Raw genomic sequence first — 20,450 nt, forward strand, 5'->3', positions numbered from 1 at the left:
GATAAATTGATAAACTTATATACAAAAATGTTGCCTACTTATCCGGCGCACTGTTCAAATATATATTTTATAAAAGCTTAGTTGTAAATGAAACTCGCATTTATATACACCTATATTTCTAAATTAAAAACTATGAATTATATTATTAAAGAAAGTAAAGAATATTTCATTTGCACGCTGAAATATGATAGGAGACGCAGAAACGATCCGAAATCCTTTTGTGTTAGCCACACATTTATGTATATTTTCCGTTGACCTAAGTTGCTTGAATGTAGTTAGTCACGTTTGTTTGTTTTTATAATTACTTATTTTTTTTTAGTATTTTTTCTTAGTTTCCTAGTTTAGTTTGAACTTTTTTCATTATGCCGCCTAAGTATATTTGATTTTAGCTCACAAAACGAAACTACCTATCTCTGTCTCAAGTCATATATCTTTCTCCCTCTTTCTCTGTCTGTCTCTCTCACACACTCACTTTTACACCACCCCCCCACCCACTATCTCTCTCTCTCTGTCTATTATACGAAAAAAACAAACAAAAAAACAAAAAAAAATTCAAAAAATAAAAGAAATCTATTTCTCTGGGCTGATTTTCGTCCCGCTCGACGGGCTGTTGTGTGTTCTGTTCTTCTCTTTCTCGTTCTCGAACCGCAGGCAGCAGCGCCCGCCACCACCTGTCGACCCCCTGTCGACCTCGTCGTCGGCCTCGCCCCCGCCGCCCCCTTTCGGGATGCACCTGTCGGCGGCTTTGAAACGCGAATACCATCCGCTGCACTATATCGCCGCCGGCAATGGCCACAACGGCCCATCCGCCCATGGCTACAATCAGGGATCGGGCAATACGCCAAATAGCACCGGACTAGCAGGATCGGGTGGAGCAGGAGCTGGAGCAGGATCTGCCGGCGGAGCAGCGGCAGCCGGCGGCCATAATTCACATCACACCATGTCGTACCACAACATGTTCACGCCGTCCCGCGATCCGGGCACCATGTGGCGGTGCCGCTCCTGCGGCAAGGAGGTGACCAACCGCTGGCACCACTTCCACTCCCACACTGCCCAGCGGTCCATGTGTCCCTATTGCCCGGCCACCTACAGCAGGATCGATACGCTGCGCTCCCATCTGCGGGTCAAGCATCCGGACCGCCTGCTCAAGCTGAACTCGTCCATTTAAGGGCGTGGCCGGGGCCCGAATACAGCCCAACATCGCCAGCTTTATCAGCAGCAGCAACAGCAGCACCAGCAACATCAGCGGCAGCAACATCAACAGCAGCAACATCAACAGCAGCAACATCAACAGCAGCAGCTACAGCAGCAACATCAGCAACCAGCTTACTACATCAGCAACTATAGCAACTTTAGCAATAGATATAGCTACAGCGAGAGTTTATTGTAAATCGCTGCAGTCTAGATGGATTTTTTTTTTTTTTTTAGTCGTCGTCTGTACATTACCCACTAGCTATCCAAGCAATAACAATAACCCAAAACTAGTAGAACCGAAGATGCTATGGCAAAACGCGTAAAAAAGTATATTGATAATCTTAACTATAGCTATTGGTAAACTTTGACGCAATCGTCCCATCAATTTATAAATGTGTGTATAACTAAAGAAAAATTAGGAAAAGGTTTCAGCTGCTAACTAAGGAGGAGGATATAACCGATAAAACAGGGCAGCGAACACAAGAAGTTCGGTTAGAACCGTTTTCTAAAGCCACAACAAACCGTTTCGAAGGTTTCTAAATGTTGTTTCCTAAAAACTACAAAAGTAATAACTACCATAATGATAGAGAGAGAAGGTCGAAGGAAAACACTTTGGGCTGATTCGTTCAGCGGAATGGCGTCACCAGGAGGAGATGGAGCCGCAGCCACCACAGCAACAGTCACCCACAACTACTACTCATACGAAGGTCACATTAGGTTTTAGTTTATTTTACTGTTTACCGTTTAGATCGTAGTGTTAACCAATATGTTCTGCAGAGTAGGCAACGGATGAGGAGCTACTCAACCAACTACAAAGAAATTTTCATATACCTCAAATGCATTTCAGTTTTATTGTTGATTGCTTAATTTTAATCTACGTAGATCGTTAGCACTTATTCATTAACTACCAATTATATGTTATTTTAATCGGTTCCAATTCTATAGCCAATAGTTTACCAACGTTTTCCTCTGTTTTTTTTTGTGTTCTCTACCAATCTTCTGATTTTGCCCTATGCGTTAGGTTAAACTTTTTAGGATTAGCTCGAACCACTTGAACCACCTCACTTTTTTGTTAAGATTGTTTATATTTATGGCCAAATGTTTATTTAGTTAAAGGACACAAACACATATTAAAACACAACAAAAAAAAGTTAGCTGATATGAGGGCTATAAAAGAAAAAATCATATCACAAAAATCTAAAAAAAAAAAATATTGGAAAAATCTATAGAAATTATATTTTTAAATTGGTAAATTGTCTGCTCAATTGGCGAGAAATTTGACGAAATAATTATAATTTGTAACCGATTATCTCGCTTTTTGATTACCATAACCAAAACGTCCCCGCAGAGACGGCAAAAGTAATTAATTTTAAACATTTTGTGATAGACAAAATTATGTTTCGGCACAAAATATATAAAAATAAAAAAACTATAATAAAGCAAAATAAAATAAAAAATTAAATGTGATATTTTCGGCACAAAACTTTACATAAAAACAAAATACAAATTTAAAGTAAAAAATTAACAAAAAAAATGGTAAAATATCATGAAGGTTAAGCAACATTTGGCTAAGGTTGCTTGCCTTTTGCATATTTATTTAGATGATTTTTGTTATAGAATTATTCAAAATTGTTATATTTCGGTCCAAAGCACAAAATGTATAAAATTTATTTCTAGTTATCCCTTAAACATACTTTTACTTTAACTTTAAAATCTTGATTTCCTAATTTTAAGTTACGTGCATGTGCGTGTGTATATATCCATTCAAAAATATGTGCACACAGAGATCATAATTTTATTTAGTTTTACGTTGATTGAGTTGAAAACTTTAAGCCAATAAACTACCGCAAAATTAAAAACAACAAAACAAAAACAGCACAGATGTTAAGGCAAACCACTACTACACACAGATTTATGTACCAAAAATGTAATAAATATGAAATTATATAAAAAAAAACAAATGAAACAAAGCAGCGAGAAACCAAAAGAAACCCAAGTAGAGAAAGCTAAACGGAGACTAGCTGGATTTTTCTAACTTTTTTCCCATACATAAGCATAAATCGTAAACGAAATATTTTTATACATCCATCTTGTAATCGGCCGATTGAAACGATAGGTCCTAAAGATCTGGGCCTGGAGGGTTGCTCTGTGGAAAGAGTTCTCGGAGTAGAATCCCAGATCAAATATTGCTCCACATTCGTCATGCGCAAATAAAAATACACAACAACAGCGAGTTGTAACTTATTTTTTTGCTCTACACTTACAAACTCAATTAATCAATATGCAAATACAAATGTGGCAGTGCCTAAAACATGGCACTCAACACAGCAATGAAAAATATTATTAACAGTTTTTCGTCGTCTACCAGTTTAAATAAATCAATCCATAAAGATCTATATATATATCAAACAAAAAAAATATATATATTTCAAATTTATTCAAATTAAAATCAAAATATAATTCACTAGCAGCATTTAAATGTCAAGCGAAACAGCAAATAAAACCAAATAAAATTTATGATTATTATTATTACATATATCAACAACACTCGTTTCATGTTCTGCCCTTCATGACCACGTCCCTAGTTGGAAGCACAATTCAAATCGTTAGGTTCGGCATTGATTTTGGGTTCGGAGGCCTGGTTCGGGGTTTTGGGTTGAACTTGGGGGTGGGCTTTTTACTTTACCAGCACAACATTTGTTTCTCTGCGGATTGCCCCTCTGGCGATAGGGTAAGTAATGGGTTACTAACCCATGGTAAGTTAAATCAAAAAGCAATTTTTACAGATATAAAGCTGAAGCGTAGCTTGTGCTCATGTGCAAATAAGTCCTACTTTAGCACTTTTTTAATAAAAGCTTAAAAATTATAATTATAATGCATAAAAATCAAGATGTGATCGTTTTGACCATCTTGATTATAATAAAATCGAAAGATGTTACCTTTTAGTCTTCATAGAAAATTAGTTTCAATAATAACTGATAAATTTTAATAAGAAGAAAAAAGTACTTTTTGAAAGTTAAATGGTATTTCTTATATCAGTTTTCGGAATATTGTTTAATAATGTAACTCTTACAACTTACACTATATAATAATATTTACAAAACATTAACAAAACAATGGGAAATTAAAACTAAATTGAAATAAAATATTTTGAGACAAAACAATTTTATTTTTATCCAGCACAACTCAAAAATCTCTTTAGTTGTTGTCTATTAAATGAAAAGCTGATTTTTAGAGAATCAACCCACAGTTCTTAAGAGGTGGTTAACCTTTTTAAAAGTCATCGGAAACTTAAAAAAGTAACATGAAAACGGGTCAAAAAATGTATCAACGTTAATTTAACAAATTTGAATCCAGATTTTAAGAGAATCAGCCTACAAGTCTTAAGAGGTATGCCACTTTAAAATCCGCTTAAATTTGGATTATGGAAGTTCAATTGTGGGTGACCTTTTTACAAGTCATCGGAAACATAGAAAATAATAACATGAAAATGGGTCAAAAAATGTATCAACGTTAAAATGACAAATTTTAAGAGAATCAAACAACGAGGTATGTCACTTTGAATTCGGCTTAAATTTGGTAACTTATTTTGTTAGGGAACTTTTTGAAGAACTTTATGAACTATACGAGCTAGAGAGATGGGACCCAACATTCAGATTCTAGTTATGCCCAACCACTCGATTGTCCACAAATAGAAAAGTTCTGCGGAGACAAGTTAGGTAAATATTTTCGGGCTTAATATAATTTTGAATTCAACATTTAAAATTGGATAAACGTTCTGGTTATCATCAAAAATGTGCCCCAGATTTTTTCTCAGCAAAAGCTTTCAAAATTCTTTAAAAAAACTTGGGACATATTGGGCCTGTTGAAAGTGGTTAGCAAGATTCTATTCAAGGAAGCATTGGATATTTGGTAATCGCAAAGGCACCATTGAAAATTAAAACATGACATTTAGTAAAAATGTTAGAAAATACTAAATTGAGCTTGAGCAATGGGGGTTGAAAAATCAGATTGACCCGTCTTAAGATCAATCATGTATTTAATTATTTCAAAACGAGAAACATTTATATTTAGTTTCTATGGCACCTATTCAGAAAGTACTTTTGGTAAAGAAATATTTTTATTATCTGCCTGGTTATATAATATTTAGCAGTGCAATAATTTTTTTTTTAACTATTTGTATATTTAAGATAAGACCGCCACTTGCTTAGAGTTGCCACTGTATACATATTTTAAGTATTATATAAAATGCGAAATAAGGCTACACCAAACATCGATTTTTCATGGACTGTTCGATAGTCAGTGTGACCGCACGTTGAAATATGAACTTAAATATCGATAGATTTTACAAAACTCGTATATAAGGTAATATAATCGAATTAAAAGTTAAAATATTCACAATACATTTGACCTAGACACACGCAAGATGATTTAGGAAATAAAAATATAAATATTTATGCATTTCTCAAAAGCACTAAACTATCGAGACAGCCAAATGGCCGATAGTGCCATCGATAGTTCTTGCAGCTCTAGTCGCGAAAACACAGACGCAAGAAAAAAGAAAAACAGACGAAGAGGGAATACGGGAAATACGCGGGAAGTGCAGACAAATCGCCCAAATTTTCACGCGCAACGATTAACGAGAATAAACAGCGTAAGTAGCGGAAAAGTGCAGGCCTAATTGCGGTTGTAAATGCAAAGTGCAATGCGCCGGAAAATTTTGCATAAACTTTTGTGAAATTTCAAGTGCGTTTGTGTGAGTGTGCAGCAGCAGCGTGTCCATGTTTGTGTGCGCGAGTGCGCTGGTATTGAAAAAATCTATCTCTTCGCTACGCATTTTCACCCCCCGTTTTTGCGTATTTGACCTCTCTTCCTCTTCTTCTGTATCAGCATTGCCGCCTGCGTGTGTGCGTGTGTATGTGCGTTCTCTGCTTTCGTTTTTTAATTCTTTGTTTATATTTACGTATAGTTTGTTTGGGAGCCACCAGTTTTATTGTTGTTACCCGATGGCGGATGCTCTTCCGCGTTTTGATTTATAGCCTTGTAAAAATAGTGGCCGATTCTAAGATTCCCAAAAGCTTTTCGCCGTCTGCTCCACCGCACTCATCGTTTATCAAAGTGCCCGCCTGCGGTCTATTCCCTTTGGAAAGCCATGGAAATCGTGTATCTTTCAAAAGCATTGAATTAGTGCCAAAACGTGCAAAATTGTTTCGAAAACATAATGTTAAACATTTTCTAAATCCGCAACTTTAGCAAACTTGGCTTTTTTACAAATTAAGCGTAATGGCCTAAAAAAAAGTACATTTTCATTTATTTATAGTATAGTATAGTATTTTGTAAACTTGTAACTTAATCTTTTCTGACTCAAACAAATTCTTTATCAGGGGAGGTGCTGTAATCTTTTCTCAATTAATTTAAACTATTAATAATATGTATTTTTCCATTGTTGATGATATCATATTTCAGCACTTAGTTTAACGAGATACACTGTTTAGACTTGAAAAGATCTGTTGATAACTGGGTCGGTTTATTTAGTGCTATGTCCATATTATATCTATCTTGCACATAATATTATTGCACCTGTCCTAAGGTGATATCTTGATTGCTCTGTTCATAAATTTGACGTAAATTGCCTTATTTAGAACCGCGGGCACTTGCTCGCATAAATATCTGAGCCGCATTATTTGTTTTCCAAACATTTGGCTGCCCCCACTCGCTTTTCCTCTGGGTTTTCCGCTCATTCGCTCTCCACCTTTGGGAGATTTTTCCTCGGAATAGTTTTCCCCCAGTTGAATTTTGGCGCCCGCGTTGATCGGTTGAGCAGTCGGGAAAATCTTTCGTTTGGCTTTTGGAAAATGTACCGTGCAAAGTCGTGGGTTTATTTTTAGCCAACGTGCTGATTGCCCCACTCGCAGTGCTCCAAATCGGATTGAGAATCGACAACTGCCAAATTAATAGCAAATCCTCAGGCTTTAAGGTCTTCCGACAAGAAGGGAGAGTTCCAGCAGTCGTGGCATCGGTTATATAATCCATGAAAGATTAAAATGCCCAGCAAATTTCAGAGAAAAAGCTCTCCCGGAGGAGGACGAGGTGGCGGAGGGCTGGGCGGGGCGTCCAGCGTTTCCTCTACACCGAGCAATCAGCCCCGGAAACGAGTGAAACGATGCTGCCGGAACTTCTGCACCTTTATGTGCACCCAGGTAGGCGTGGGCGCCCTGATCGTGTTCTATGCCATCTGCGGAGCATTCGCCTTCATGCACATCGAGCGCCAGTTTGTGGACGAGACCGCTGGCCAGGTTAAAGACTTGCGAAACAAGTACTCCCAGCAGCTGTGGAACATCACAGAGAAGCACAATGTCCTCGATCGCTTTCAGTGGACGGAGGCCACGAATGCAATTCTGCGGGACTACCAGGGGCAAATAGCAGGGATCGTCAAGCACGGCTATGTGGGCCGGAGTCCCGAGCAGATATGGAGCTTTCCGGCGGCCCTTATGTTCTGCCTTTCGGTGATAACCATGATTGGCTATGGTAACATGGTGCCCAGAACTCCGTGGGGTAAAGGATTCACCGTGATTTATGCCACCTTCGGGATACCCTTGTACATCCTGTACTTCCTGAGCATGGGACGAGTGCTGGCCCGCTCGTTTAAGTTCCTCTACCGCTCCATGCACGACTGCACCCAGGAGCATCCACGACTAGATCGCCTAGACGCCCTCGAGGGAGGTGTCACCATGGCTCGCAAGAAGGTCATTGTACCGTCAACCGCTTGCCTGTGGGTGATATTTTTCTACGTCCTTACCGGCACAGTGATGTTTGCCAATTGGGAAAAGTGGAGCTTTCTGAACAGCTTCTACTTCTGCATGACGTCGCTGTGCAAGATTGGATTCGGTGACTTTGTGCCAGGCGCATCGCTGACCACCACCGCGGATGTGAATGCCGCGACGCAAAAGCTGCAGGAGGATATCGCCGCCGATCCGGCCGAGCTGGCCCAGCTGCAATCCGTGGCTGCCGATCAGCATTCAAAGCTGGCCATCAACTTCGTGTACATGCTGCTGGGAATGGGACTGGTGGCCATGTGTCGCAACTTGATGCGCGAGGAGGTGCGCCTAAAGGCGCGCGAGATGCGCGAGGACGCCAAGTTGTGCATGGAGGACACGCGGCTGCGTTTTGTCGGCTGCTGCGGAAATCCCCGGGATGCCTACGAGGATGATTACTATTAGGATAACCATTAGGCAGATGTGAGGGGCTTTGAAGAGAGCGGTATTATAAGCTTAGCTGCAGTTTCGATAAGGCTTGCCCTTTAAATTAGTTTACTTTTTTTAGCTTTCAGGATGATTCAGATATCCTATTTGAAAATTAATTTTTAAGCAAAGCAATAAGTTGTATTAGTTAGCTTTAGGCACTCTTAGAAGGTTTAAAAAGGGGAAGAAAAATTGTACTTAATGGAATCCGAATAAAATACAAATAAGAGGGTTAGTAATTTCAATTAGGTCAACCATTTATATGATTTGTGAATTCAAAAATTATTATTTCTATTAATAACGTTATACTCTTTAAAATCCCATACTCAACCCATTTAATCTATAATCAGTCAAGGCATTTGCAATCTTTCTTCAGAAACCATTGCAAAGAAGCAATCAGGAAAGGGATTTATACTTACAAATATTCTCTGACAATTCGAGGGAGATTTGAATACCAGGTTTTGCGTGTGTGCTGTGCAAATGATGCTCCGATAGGTGTTTCGATCATACATCGTGCCAAGCAAGTAATCTCCTCCGATCCGATCCTGCAGCTCACCATTGATCAATTCCTGCAACTTCAAGAGCGGATCCGTAACTTCGAGGGCATGCTTGGCGGCGGCAGCGGGGAGCGTCTGTGCACGCCAAGCACTTCGGCCGGCCCCTTCCGCATCTTCTCCGTGGCCGGATTCCAGAACCGGGCCAATGACATTGTCTACTGCCCGCCAATCGTGCGGCAGCATTCAGTGCACGTGCCGGAAGACTCAACGGCCATCATCTACTTTGGCGGCGATGTGCAGGACTTCCCGGAGAGTATGGAGACGAACCGTGACAGTAGGGGCTATATGAAGTACAACCTCGAGAACTCAGCCATCCTTCTGCGCGAGGCCTTTCCCAGGTCACACATCATCGTCATCCGGCCAGTGCGGTGAGTGTTTGGAAGATGCAATTTTAATTTCATATTTATATTTATCCTTTGCTTTTTAATTCTAGCATGGAGTTCAAGACATTCAGCTGCTTCGACAACTTTGTGAGGGGCAACAATGCTGGAGTTCCGGATCATACGCCCATGAACCATGCCCTCCAGCATCTGGAAAAGTATGTCGAATGTGTATAATACAAGGAAACCCCACTAAAACATATAGTTTATCCCAACAGACTGCTCCAGAATCTGTCGCAGCGGCTAATTTCTATACCCGAGAACGAAATTCTCGATCAGGCGGCCCAAGCGGCGGCAGCTGCGGCGGCGGTGGCTGCTGCTGCTGCGGCCGCTGCACTGACGCTATCCAACGCCACGGTCAACTCGGAGTCCAACTCGCAATCGGCACCGGCCAACGACAGCAGCCAGGAGATGGACATTGACATACTGCAGGTGCAGGAGAATATCACAGTGGATGCGGACGGGGCAGTTATATTTCCCATTGTGGGCGGTGAGGCGCCGGAGACGGTGAACAATGTGTCCGGAAATAATGGTAACATCGGCGGCGGTGGCAACGATGAAAGCGTCAACAACCACCAAGAGCAGGTGAACAACCAGCAGCTGCAACAGCAGCAGACGGCGGCGGCCATTAAGATGACTTCTCCCACAGCAGCGCTAAATGCCACCAACAACGTGGAACACTACAACAACGATTGTGCCACGAGGCCTGTTCCTGCTACCACTGCAACATCAGCTTCGGCAACGGCAACTTCTACATCCACAGCCACCAGCGACAGTAATCCGCTGTGGTGGCGGGAGAACCTCAATCTGGACAAGTCCAAGCTGGTCCTGATTGGCTTCAGCAAGGGCTGCGTCGTGCTCAATCAAGTGAGTCGCGTTTGGTTCGTTAACTGGTTGACCCACTCGCCACAGCGCCTACACTAATTCCTTTCAGAACTGTCGCTAAAATTGGAGAAGGGTTTAAAATATTTAATCATTTTTAATTTCCCACAAACTTGGTTACTATCTCAATTACTTCTTATAGAATTTTTAAAGTATGTTTAGTTCAAATGATTAGTTATTCTGTTAAAACCCAAATATAAAAATAATACCATCTCTTGGTTTGTTTTTAAATCAACTTGCAAAGAAAAGAAATTAGTTAACCACTGGCCCCATATATTGACTTAATGCAAAGCGATAATTACATCACAAAATGTTGATATAATTTAAAAAAAAAACGTTTTGATTAAAAGAAAAAAAATTTGGAAAGATTTAAATATTTCAATTATTGCAAAATGAATTAAAGAAATTACAAAATTTACCAGAATCTGAAAGGAAATCGCATCTCTGACCTTTCTAATCTTAAATCGTAATTGTTTTGCAGTTCATCTACGAGTTTCACTATCTGAAAACCCTGACACCCGACGACAGCAGCATGTGCCGACTGCTCTCCCGCATCTCGGACATGTACTGGCTGGATGGCGGGCACGGGGGCCAGAAGAACACATGGATCACCTCCCGCAGTCTACTGGAGACGCTCACGCGCATGGGTAAGTGGAGAGAGTCCATTTCGACTGGCACAATCTAACGAGTGGGAGTCTTTAAGCAGGAATGAACATCCACGTACACCTGACGCCCTACCAAGTTCAGGATGACCGCCGACCCTGGATTCGCAAGGAAGAGAAGCTGTTCACGGAGATGCTGAGGCGGCTAAATGCGCCGATCACCCGTCACCTGCACTACGACAACCAGCCGGCAAACCTAATGACCCACTTTGAGGTGCTTCAGGCCTTCTGCCAGCATGTCCATGCTCTGAACCAGCAGCAACAGCAGCTCCAGCAGCAACAGGGACTGGGAATCAGTGAGCAGTTGGCGGCGACGGTGGCCACCAACAATGGTAGCAACAGTCTGTTGGAAGCCGGCGAGGAGGCAAAGTGACAGCTGCAACTGCATCCGCATCACCACAGGCGTCGCTTGCATGCGATGCGCAAGGGGACCGCCGCCCTCAAACGTCAGCAGGTGGCGCAGCTGCGCCAGCATCACCAGCAGCTGCTAGCTGCCGCTCCTGAGCTCGCGCTAGCCTCCTCTTCGCGCCTGGCTGCGGCCTTGATCTCGTCGGCGGTGGCCTTGAGCGCCTCGTCTGCGAGCCTTGTAAATAATCATCACCATGGCCATATGCAACAACAGCAGCAACAGCTGCCGCAGCCGCCACTGGCGCGCCATCATCACCATCAGGCAACATCTCACAGGCATCACCATCATCACCACCACTCACATCATCACTCGCACCACCATCATCATCAATGTCGCTCGAAACGCAAACTGCAGAAATTGTATTATACGCTTTGCCGTTAGATCTGTAACTTATCTATATCTATGTATACTTGTATGAGAGAACGTTTCTTAGAACCACTAGCATCAGCAGCACGTAGATTAAGTCGATTCGCACACCCACCACGTCTCCTTTTACCAGTCCAGTGATTCGTACCTCTTTTTTTGTATATGTATTTATTTATTCCAATTTTTTTTCGTACTCTTACAAATCTCATTTTCGTAATTGGCCCTAAACTGAAAGAAAAATCTCATCAGTGCAATAATATACATACATCTATAGATATATATATATATATTTATATATATATACTGATTTTAAAATCATGTCTTATTTTATACAAACACTCCAAGCTATTTATTGTAATTGAAAAAGATTTGTGATTTGCGCACATGATAGAAACTTCGTAGAGCAACCACTGTAATTGTAGCGTGTCTCAAGCAATTTTCGTTTTAAGTACCCCAAGGAATTTATATATCATCCGCACAGACGCATTAACCTAACCAGCCTAGAACACACACACCCCACAAAGCCCTCTGATTAAGTATTACTTAGCGTACGTAGGCTTTACTTTAAGTTGCAACAGGCAAGAAAACCACAACAAAATGTACTTTACTTAGGTCGATCCTCAGTTTCTGAGGCGAGTCGAGAATCAGCATTCTTCTCGTCCAGGCATAGTATACGTAGTTTTTTCTGATTGTGCTGGGCAAGTCAAAGAAGTACTCAATGCGAATAAAATGAATTTTGTCAAGTCAGATCCGAGAAATAATTGTAATGGCGCGCGTTCCTTAAACTATATATATCGATATGGAGATCATTACCGCTTCCGCTTATCCAACAGGCAAGACAAACAGCAAAACGAGAGAATCCAATTTATCTTAAAGTGCATAGAAGGGAATAATTACACAAAATTTCGTACCTTTGTAGAATTTGCAGTTCAAAATTGCTTTAGAGTTTGTCGGTGTACATTTTACGAATTAAAAATGCACAAAAATTTTTAGGCAAGAAACCTATTAACTAAAATTACAGACGGTCATACCATATGAATGTGTATGTAGATGTAAATTGAACATTATAAATGAAAACGCTGCGAATTTGAAACCAAAAAAGTTCAGAGAAAGTCAATCTAAGAAATCTAATAGAGTTCCCAATGTAAATTCTACTGATTTATGTGAGTCTGGTAATAAAATGAATAAGCATATACGGATAAAATAAGAAACCCTTAGGGGAATTTTTCTGTTTTCACAAATAGTTTATAATATATAAAATTGAAATGATGTATTGCAGGTGATTATATTTTAAAAATCAACGTATTTTTAAATACCTATATCGCTCTGCATATCAAATTCTTTAATGTGAAAACTTGGAAAGTCCCCCTTATCGTATTTCTTGGACTCATTTTTGTTTCTTTTATTGAATCTACTTACTTTAAAATAAATTACAATTCTATTGTATTCGTACAAAAAATATCGCTTGTGATGCGCCAGACAGCTTCATCCTTGAGATTAGTGTCCTGGGTGCACAGGTGGAGGAGGTGGATGCGTAAGAGGATTAGGCCGGAACAATTCCCCGCCAGCAACTACGCACAGTCGTTGGGGCACTTAGCCCCTGTGGTCCATTCATCGCTGCCGTCGCAGCAGTCACAGACGTGGTCATTGATCCGACTGCTGGCCACATAGACATCCAGGCCACGACCCGTGATGTGACGCTTCTGGTAGCGGCAGTAGAATCGCCCCTTGGCACAGGCATTCGTGCTGGGCTCATCGCTGCCATCGTCCTCGCAGTCGCAGTAGTTGTCGTTCAGATGGTCGAAGGCGATGTCCTTGGAGCCGTCCAGACACCGGAACTTGCCCTCGAAGTTGGGCTTGTAGGCATCGTAGTCGAAGAGCCGGGTGCCCCTATACGGATTATGAACGAAATGAAGTACTCATGTAAGCCTGGAAGTAAAAACGTTCCTACCTAACAATCTTGATGGGATCCTCATGGCCAGCAACCGCTGACGTGGCTCCAACCGCAGGATTAACTGCATCCACTCCTTCGCCATCAAAGTCATCTACATCGCGTTGCTTGCTGCCTAGCGACTGCATCATCTGCTGGTGCTTCCGCTTGATCTGCTGTAGATTCCATGGAGCAGGCACTCCTGGCAGCTGATTCAGCGAGAAGGCCTAATATTATTGCTTACTTATTGTGAACACTTTGCACCAAATCCTTTTGGAAGCTCACCTGATACGCGATAAAGGATATCCCGACCAGGAAGATGAGCAGCAGGAACATCTTCGACTTCTGCTTGTAGAAGGGCTTGAAGTATATGTTCTCCCTCTTCACCCACGTCTTGCGCATATTGTCCTTGTCTTTTTTCTCTGGTAATGATCTGTATAAAAAAAATGTTTTGTTTACGAAGTCGCATTGTTTTTGTCCATGCTGTCGTTGGTCAACACTGTTTCGATGAAGCGCAGGGTTGCCAACACCCTCAGGAAATTATATTTAGATACTGCGTGATCTATATTTGTTTAAAAAAATTGGGATGTTATATGAAATAACTTAAAAACAAAATAATTCATTTTTAGTTAAGGAAATACTTCTGACTAAGAGAGTAAAACTAAAAAAAAAAATGTAATTATTACCTATATTATAAGTATCAAAAAACTATAGTAATTTTTTGGGATAAGTAAAATATTTTAACTACTTTTTAAGAAATCTTATTAAAGCTAAAGAGTTTTATATAAAATATTTATAATTGTGTGACTATAATTGGCATACAATTACCTTAAAATGAAAATGTTTATTCAGTTGGACACACCTATTATATTTGTAATTTGTTTAACTTTGTTCAGTTTATTTTATGAAAAATAGTTCACCCCACAACAACAGCAATTCATTTGCATAGAACAAAACACTCTTTTATTTCTTCATTGTATAAATAGTTAAATTTGAGGAATAGATCTAAGATATCAGCTCTGGTGATAGATTATAGATCTCTTTTCTTGCGAGCATGTTTCATTTTATACCAGGTAGTTGTGTTTTGTTTTTGCGTGGACTCGTAAATACAGTGGATATTTGACCATACAGCTTAAAAAATCTGAGATAGGTTTATGATGTGCGAGGGGAAAATAAATAAATTCAAATGGAGGAAGGAATGGTTTTGGTAGTCTTGGAGGAATTAGGCGGCCTTTAGGAAGGCCTCATGCTTGTACACCTCGATCACGTTCTCAATAATTTCCCACTGGTTCTCGCGGGTAAAGTCCTTGACTAAGGGCTTGTACCACATGGCAGATTCGTCAGACTCGTCGGTGAGCGGCACCTGAATGCCGTATGTTTGGAGGGCCAGTGACAGACACCCAATGGCCACATGGGTGGGCTTGTACTTAAGGATATTGGCGCTGTGGTGGAAGTCCTGCAGATAGGAGGCAGCTGCCTTGGCAATGGGCACTGAGTTCCACACCTCTGCGCCCACCCAGTCTTGTAGGGTCTTCATGTAGTGAAGTAAGTACTAAAAATTAGGTATTAGATTAGGAACTGCTAGGTTTCTCCTAGTGAAGGACCCACCTTGTGGGCCAGGTCTATGTTGAGATCAAATCCCAGTGTGCGTGTGATGAGCAGCTCGGCCTGGACAATGGCATCCCTCATCGACCAGTACTCATCGTTAAGATCCAGTGGGGCATTTCCCCGGTTCAGGGTGCAGTATGCCACGTTGATCACATCGCGTATCTTGACACTTTCGTCATCCTTTATTTTGCCGGCCAAATACAAAGAGGAAGCGGCAATTAGCTGGGGATTAAAAGGGATACACTATGAGATGGGATTCATTTTGGGAGGATGGTATACCCACGAACTCATCGTAGTCACTGGCCTTGACCTCCCGGAAGAAACGATGGTATACGATGGCCGCACAGGCAGCTGTCAAGGGCTTCATTTTTAACTTGGCAGCGCACTCAAAGATGTACAGGGGCACCACGCCGGGTTTGTTCAATTTTCTGGACAGGATGAAATTTAGATCACAAAGATATATGTCAAATAGGCATATAGAATTACCGATAGTCGATGGGCTTCATGGTCTGCGCCTTGTTCGACTCCACGTGCTGCTGCAATGACATTACATCCAAAACGTTTTTCATACTGCCAGACCAATCTGAACTGAACGAAAGGATGGAGGTGATTTATTTAAAAACCCAGCGAGTTCGTTGGCACTCGAGGAGTAAATGTTGGGGAATGAAATGAAACCACCGAAAAATCGAGAGGCGACAAACCGGTTTGATTCGACTGCAGCGTTGTAATGAAAGATATGCAATGCGATTGGGAAAACTAACGGGGTCGGCGGTACGTCAGCTGTTGGACTGGGATCCAAATAAAATGGTGGCCAGGTTTGATTGTTTTAAGACCCCGAACCCCCTCCTCAACTGGCTTTTCAAAAATTGTACCTACTATTAACAGTGGAACAGCTGTTGACCTAGACAGTGTTGATTAACTGTTGCTCACGGTAATCGTTACAATCAATTAGCCACTTTCTTTAAATGTTTCTAACTGTCGTTTATCTAAAAAATTAACTTTATACATTAAAATTTTTAAACCAAGTGTGTCAAACTCTCCACACAAAAATAGTCGCTGCCTAACACTGGGCTTGTTAAGTGGAAGCTCTCTTACAAATCCACACTGGGGAAAATCAGGCAATCCTTTTTAGTGGCATTCAAATCATTAAAAATTTTGAACAGTACATATTCGTAATCTAAATTCATAAAATATTTCGATTTCTACTTCGATTTTATAGCAGCCTGTTTAATAAAGTTATTTATAAAATTCAATGAAATTGGTATATTGTAGGGTGAATAACATTTTAATATATATTGTAGCATTTGTACATGTTTTTTTTTCTTAGTGCAACGATGACAACTTTTGATAGGCGATAGACGCACATCGATAGCTCTCGATGAAATACACATCCCTATCGCCGCCAGCTGTTCCCCATTGCTCCCCCGCTCCCCACCACCCACACGTATTATCATTGCGAAAACCAAGTGCAACAGCAGTTTCTCAGCCAGCCAAAACAGCAAATGCGTCGCAACCAGTGGAAAATGGATCAATAAAGCGCAAACCTGCAACCCCTGACCACTAATTGGATTCCCTCGGGCGCCGGGCGACAGGAAACGGAAATTGCCACCCAGCGAGGCCAGCGAATCGCTTGCGAGATACACAATACACAACAAAGAAGCAAAAAGTTAGGATGAAGTCTACCAAAACGCGGGCTGCGCGCCTCACAAGCTTGACGGAGGATGTGGCCGTCGTTCCGGAGGATGCACCCTTCCGGGCACGCCTCCACTTCCTGTTCGCCCAAATAGAGCGGGAGTTCGAGCAGCTTTATCTGGAGAATCAGTCCCGTAAGTACCTATGTAAATATATATATAATAAATTTCATATTCAAATTTTCCCTATGAGAACCAGACTTATAAAGCAAAATAATTATTTTTCCCAAGAGAATCTACATATTTGAATATTATTAAAACCAAAAATACATTGATTGTTCTTAGAAGTGTCAAAAAAAGTTAATAAATTTAAAATTTATAACGTTGTCGTTAATGAAAAAATTTAATTCAACAAATTAACCTTTAACTATATTCAATACAGTGCAAGAGAAACTAGAGATAGCCACCGCCACCAAGGAGTCGGTGATCCAGCAGGAGCAGCGCGTCACAGCAGGAGGATCCCTAAGCGCTCAGGCTTCTTCCACAGCCCTGGCCACGCCAGCCACACAGTCAGATGAAGTGGGTGGCAGTTTCCTGGCCGCCGCATCCAGCACACACAAGAGCCTGAAGGCCAAACTAAGCAGCGCCACCGGCGGAAGCAAGGCGAAGGCTAGCAACAAGATCAAGGCCCAGACCAGCCGCATCGTGTCCAGCTTCAAGGCACCCACAGTGGTCAGCACGGTGGTGCGCGAATTCGGCGGTCACAAGGACGGCATCTGGCAGGTGGCCGCCAAAGCGGGACAACCCATCATCGGCACTGCCTCAGCCGATCACACGGCCTGCATCTGGGGCGTTGAAAGCGCCAGATGCTTGCTGCAGTACCAAGGACACGCAGGCTCCGTTAACTCCATTAAGTTCCACCAGCAGCGGGATCTCGTGCTCACTGGCAGTGGCGATGGCACCGCACACATTTGGCAGGCGGCCGTCAATTGGGAAGTCCCAAAGTGAGTATCTAATTTCTTTAATTTTTAATAGATTACATTTACATCCATTTTTTTTTAGAAAGGGCCATTCTTCAGAGGAGGAACTGGACGACAGCGATGAACAGGTTGAGGACCGCGATCGCGTGGACACCTTACGCACTCCGCTCTGCGAGTTCACTGGGCCAGGGGGACACCTATCGGTGGTGGTGGCCGCCGACTGGCTCTCCTCGATGGACCAGATCATCACGGGCAGCTGGGACCGGACCGCCATCCTGTGGGACGTGGAGACGGGCCAGCCACTGCAGCCGCTCACGGGACACGACCACGAGCTGACCCACGTGTCGGCGCATCCCACCCAGCGTCTGGTGGTCACCGCCTCCAGGGACACCACGTTCCGCCTGTGGGACTTCAGAGAGGCCATTCCGGCAGTCTCGGTCTTCCAGGGACACTCGGAGACGGTTACGTCCAGTGTGTTTGCCCGGGATGATAAGGTGGTGTCCGGATCGGATGATCGCACAATCAAGGTGTGGGAGCTGCGCAACATGCGATCTGCTTTGGCCACCATTCGCACGGATTCCTCTGTCAATCGACTAGCGGTGTCTAGTGGTGGTATCATCGCCATACCGCACGACAACAGACAGATCCGGCTCTTCGATTTGAATGGTCAAAGAGTGGCCCGATTGCCACGAACCAGTCGGCAGGGCCACCGAAGGATGGTGTCTTCGGTGGCCTGGGCTGAGGAACCACTGCTTGATTGCGACCTTTTCTCTTGTGGCTTCGATCGCCGCGTTTTCGGCTGGTCCATCGTCCTGCCGAAGGACAATTGAAGGCGGCTGAAACGGAGAGCTGCTCCAAAGGAATGAGGAGGTGCAGCGCTGCGGAATCCAAACATCTCTCGAACAAAGCATCTCATAGCGATGCTCATAACTTATGTGTAAACCGTTAATCATAGATCAAGTATTATGCAAACATTGTTCAAGATGTTAAATATCTAGATGTAGCCCACTGAGTGTAATTATCGTTGCTTTTTGCCAAATAGTCGTGGCATATTGTGCTGCACGTATACTACATATTATCATTGTTATAGCGATCGGAGTGCAGAGCTTCCGACGTCCAGTTCCGATTTAATCTGTGTTTTACTACCATAATACATATTATAGATGTCTAAGGCATGAACGTTTTAGCAAACATGAATAAACATAATCAAGCACCCGATTCATCGCTGGGTATATCTTAAAAATTGAATTTGACTTGGCTTTGAATCGTTTTGGAAATGGGAAGAAATTAAGCAACTGGTTTCGCTCATATAAAGGAACAAAACTGTTGTATAGTAATGGGAATCATCCTTTAAATCTGATTATATATTTGATAAAATCCCTCGTATGCATAAAATGTGGCATAACTTATCAGTATCTAAGGCAATATTTTTGTAACGATTAATAATTATATACATATACTCCACTGTCCGATTCGTGGCAATATCTTTGGAATAAAATGGCAACTGCTCACAGGTGAGCAAACTTCAGCACCAGCAAGCCGACGAGAATGCCCACCTCCAGCAGGATAATGAGGATTAGGATAATCTTGTTGTAGAGCACTTCCCGGCCCAATTTTCGGATGATTACCCTCGACCTGGACAGATCCTGATCGGCGTCCTCCAGGCGGCGGGCGGTGCGCAGTAGCGACTCTCTCTGCTCGCCCAGTTCACCTAGAACCTGTTGATCGAAAATTGTTTATTAATCACACCCCTAAATTGTTTTTTTCGCGTATTAACCTCCGCGCCCATGGTCTCCGTTTCGATTGCAATCTGGTTGGACCGCTGAATACTGTCCGTCGTCCGCTGCAGTACGTCATAGGTGCTGGCCGAGAGTTGGGCCTGCCTGCGCTCATGGTCGCTGCCACTGGGCAGCTGGCTATACCCGGCGTAGGACATGATTTTGACGAAATTTTCCAATTAATTAAATGCAAAATCCAAAACAAAACAAAGAAGAAGTGTGACCGAAATTTCACCAAAAACCAAGTGCGTCAAAACATGGGCTAACGCATTGTAATTTATTGTGAATGACAATGCAACCTGTTGTCTCTTTACACGTTAAGCAGCACTGGCTTATGTTTGAATTTAAAAAAAATAATTTAAATTCATTGAAATATTTTACATACCAAACCAGCGTTAATATATTATTATTAATAAGAATAACAACATACAAATTATAAAATAATATATATTTTCTTAAAAATCTTGTTTCTACATTACATACTCGTGTTTATTTTGATATCTTTTAATGTTGGTTTTATATTTCTTATAAAAACTGTATAAGATAATAATTATAAATAAATATAGTACTCATATTTTGTCATATTCATAATATTTAAATTCACTGAAATAATATTTTTTTAATAGTTTGACATAATTTAATATTCTTACCAATTGTTTGTTGTTTTGATGATATGATGTGTATATGTCATCATTATTTAATGATTCCTGTAATTATTGTGTTTGATTGATATTTTTTTTGATTTGACAATTAATGTTTTTTGTTGAAATAACAAGCAATTGACAATTTTATTTGTCAGACAGGGATAGTTAGTTTTGCTACCTAGAAATAG

General features: G+C 41.7%; 8 protein-coding genes across 13 annotated transcripts; 5 read left to right on the plus strand and 3 right to left on the minus strand.

Annotated features, from left to right (window-relative positions):
* The first annotated feature begins 675 nt into the window (after nucleotides 1-675).
* On the plus strand, nucleotides 676-3,537 carry LOC108050387 (sex determination protein fruitless-like). Its single transcript, XM_044459212.1, has one exon. The coding sequence runs from the start codon at nucleotides 728-730 to the stop codon at nucleotides 1,166-1,168; it is 441 nt and encodes a 146-aa protein (XP_044315147.1). The 5' UTR covers nucleotides 676-727; the 3' UTR covers nucleotides 1,169-3,537.
* Nucleotides 3,538-5,707: 2,170 nt separating this feature from the next.
* On the plus strand, nucleotides 5,708-11,289 carry LOC108050396 (UPF0565 protein C2orf69 homolog). 4 transcript variants are annotated; one of them, XM_017132071.2, is made up of 6 exons: nucleotides 5,708-5,848; nucleotides 8,812-9,360; nucleotides 9,426-9,530; nucleotides 9,591-10,239; nucleotides 10,736-10,901; nucleotides 10,958-11,289. In XM_017132071.2, the coding sequence occupies exons 2-6, from the start codon at nucleotides 9,041-9,043 to the stop codon at nucleotides 11,287-11,289; spliced, it is 1,572 nt and encodes a 523-aa protein (XP_016987560.1). In that variant the 5' UTR covers nucleotides 5,708-5,848; nucleotides 8,812-9,040. The 4 variants fall into 4 exon arrangements, with proteins under 4 accessions (XP_016987560.1, XP_016987559.1, XP_016987563.1 ...); XM_017132070.2 differs by having other exon boundaries at nucleotides 8,987-9,360; XM_017132074.2 differs by having other exon boundaries at nucleotides 8,987-9,360; nucleotides 10,961-11,289.
* On the plus strand, nucleotides 6,273-8,415 carry LOC108050397 (TWiK family of potassium channels protein 18). The gene has a single exon (XM_017132076.2). It carries the CDS (start codon nucleotides 7,239-7,241, stop codon nucleotides 8,412-8,414), a length of 1,176 nt encoding a protein of 391 aa, XP_016987565.1. The 5' UTR covers nucleotides 6,273-7,238; the 3' UTR covers nucleotide 8,415.
* Nucleotides 11,290-11,334: 45 nt separating the features above from the next.
* Nucleotides 11,335-12,884, plus strand: LOC123036940 (protein disconnected-like). The gene has a single exon (XM_044459214.1). The coding sequence runs from the start codon at nucleotides 11,335-11,337 to the stop codon at nucleotides 11,704-11,706; it is 372 nt and encodes a 123-aa protein (XP_044315149.1). The 3' UTR covers nucleotides 11,707-12,884.
* Nucleotides 12,885-13,068: 184 nt separating this feature from the next.
* Nucleotides 13,069-14,152, minus strand: LOC108050398 (glucosidase 2 subunit beta). Of its 2 annotated transcripts, none has more exons than XM_017132078.2 (3): nucleotides 13,907-14,152; nucleotides 13,643-13,830; nucleotides 13,069-13,581 (listed from the first exon to the last, which is right to left on the minus strand). In XM_017132078.2, exons 1-3 carry the CDS (start codon nucleotides 14,021-14,023, stop codon nucleotides 13,263-13,265), a joined length of 624 nt encoding a protein of 207 aa, XP_016987567.1. In that variant the 5' UTR covers nucleotides 14,024-14,152; the 3' UTR covers nucleotides 13,069-13,262. The 2 variants fall into 2 exon arrangements, with proteins under 2 accessions (XP_016987567.1, XP_016987566.1); XM_017132077.2 differs by having other exon boundaries at nucleotides 13,643-13,848; nucleotides 13,907-14,145.
* Nucleotides 14,153-14,557: 405 nt separating this feature from the next.
* LOC108050392 (cyclin-Q) lies at nucleotides 14,558-16,075 on the minus strand. Of its 2 annotated transcripts, XM_017132067.2 has the most exons (5): nucleotides 15,991-16,075; nucleotides 15,716-15,817; nucleotides 15,513-15,657; nucleotides 15,230-15,451; nucleotides 14,558-15,173 (listed from the first exon to the last, which is right to left on the minus strand). In XM_017132067.2, exons 2-5 carry the CDS (start codon nucleotides 15,796-15,798, stop codon nucleotides 14,844-14,846), a joined length of 780 nt encoding a protein of 259 aa, XP_016987556.1. In that variant the 5' UTR covers nucleotides 15,799-15,817; nucleotides 15,991-16,075; the 3' UTR covers nucleotides 14,558-14,843. The 2 variants fall into 2 exon arrangements, with proteins under 2 accessions (XP_016987556.1, XP_016987555.1); XM_017132066.2 differs by having other exon boundaries at nucleotides 15,716-16,068.
* A 574-nt stretch (nucleotides 16,076-16,649) lies between these two features.
* On the plus strand, nucleotides 16,650-19,062 carry LOC108050391 (WD repeat-containing protein 37). The gene is made up of 3 exons (XM_017132065.2): nucleotides 16,650-17,055; nucleotides 17,303-17,864; nucleotides 17,923-19,062. The coding sequence occupies exons 1-3, from the start codon at nucleotides 16,902-16,904 to the stop codon at nucleotides 18,668-18,670; spliced, it is 1,464 nt and encodes a 487-aa protein (XP_016987554.1). The 5' UTR covers nucleotides 16,650-16,901; the 3' UTR covers nucleotides 18,671-19,062.
* Nucleotides 19,063-19,176: 114 nt separating this feature from the next.
* LOC108050393 (vesicle transport through interaction with t-SNAREs homolog 1A) lies at nucleotides 19,177-19,868 on the minus strand. The gene is made up of 2 exons (XM_017132068.2): nucleotides 19,618-19,868; nucleotides 19,177-19,558 (listed from the first exon to the last, which is right to left on the minus strand). Exons 1-2 carry the CDS (start codon nucleotides 19,774-19,776, stop codon nucleotides 19,349-19,351), a joined length of 369 nt encoding a protein of 122 aa, XP_016987557.2. The 5' UTR covers nucleotides 19,777-19,868; the 3' UTR covers nucleotides 19,177-19,348.
* Between the last annotated feature and the right edge of the window lie 582 nt (nucleotides 19,869-20,450).

The sequence above is a fragment of the Drosophila rhopaloa genome, unplaced genomic scaffold (genome assembly GCF_018152115.1).
Source record: "Drosophila rhopaloa isolate 14029-0021.01 unplaced genomic scaffold, ASM1815211v1 contig_178, whole genome shotgun sequence".
NCBI lineage: Eukaryota > Metazoa > Arthropoda > Insecta > Diptera > Drosophilidae > Drosophila > Drosophila rhopaloa.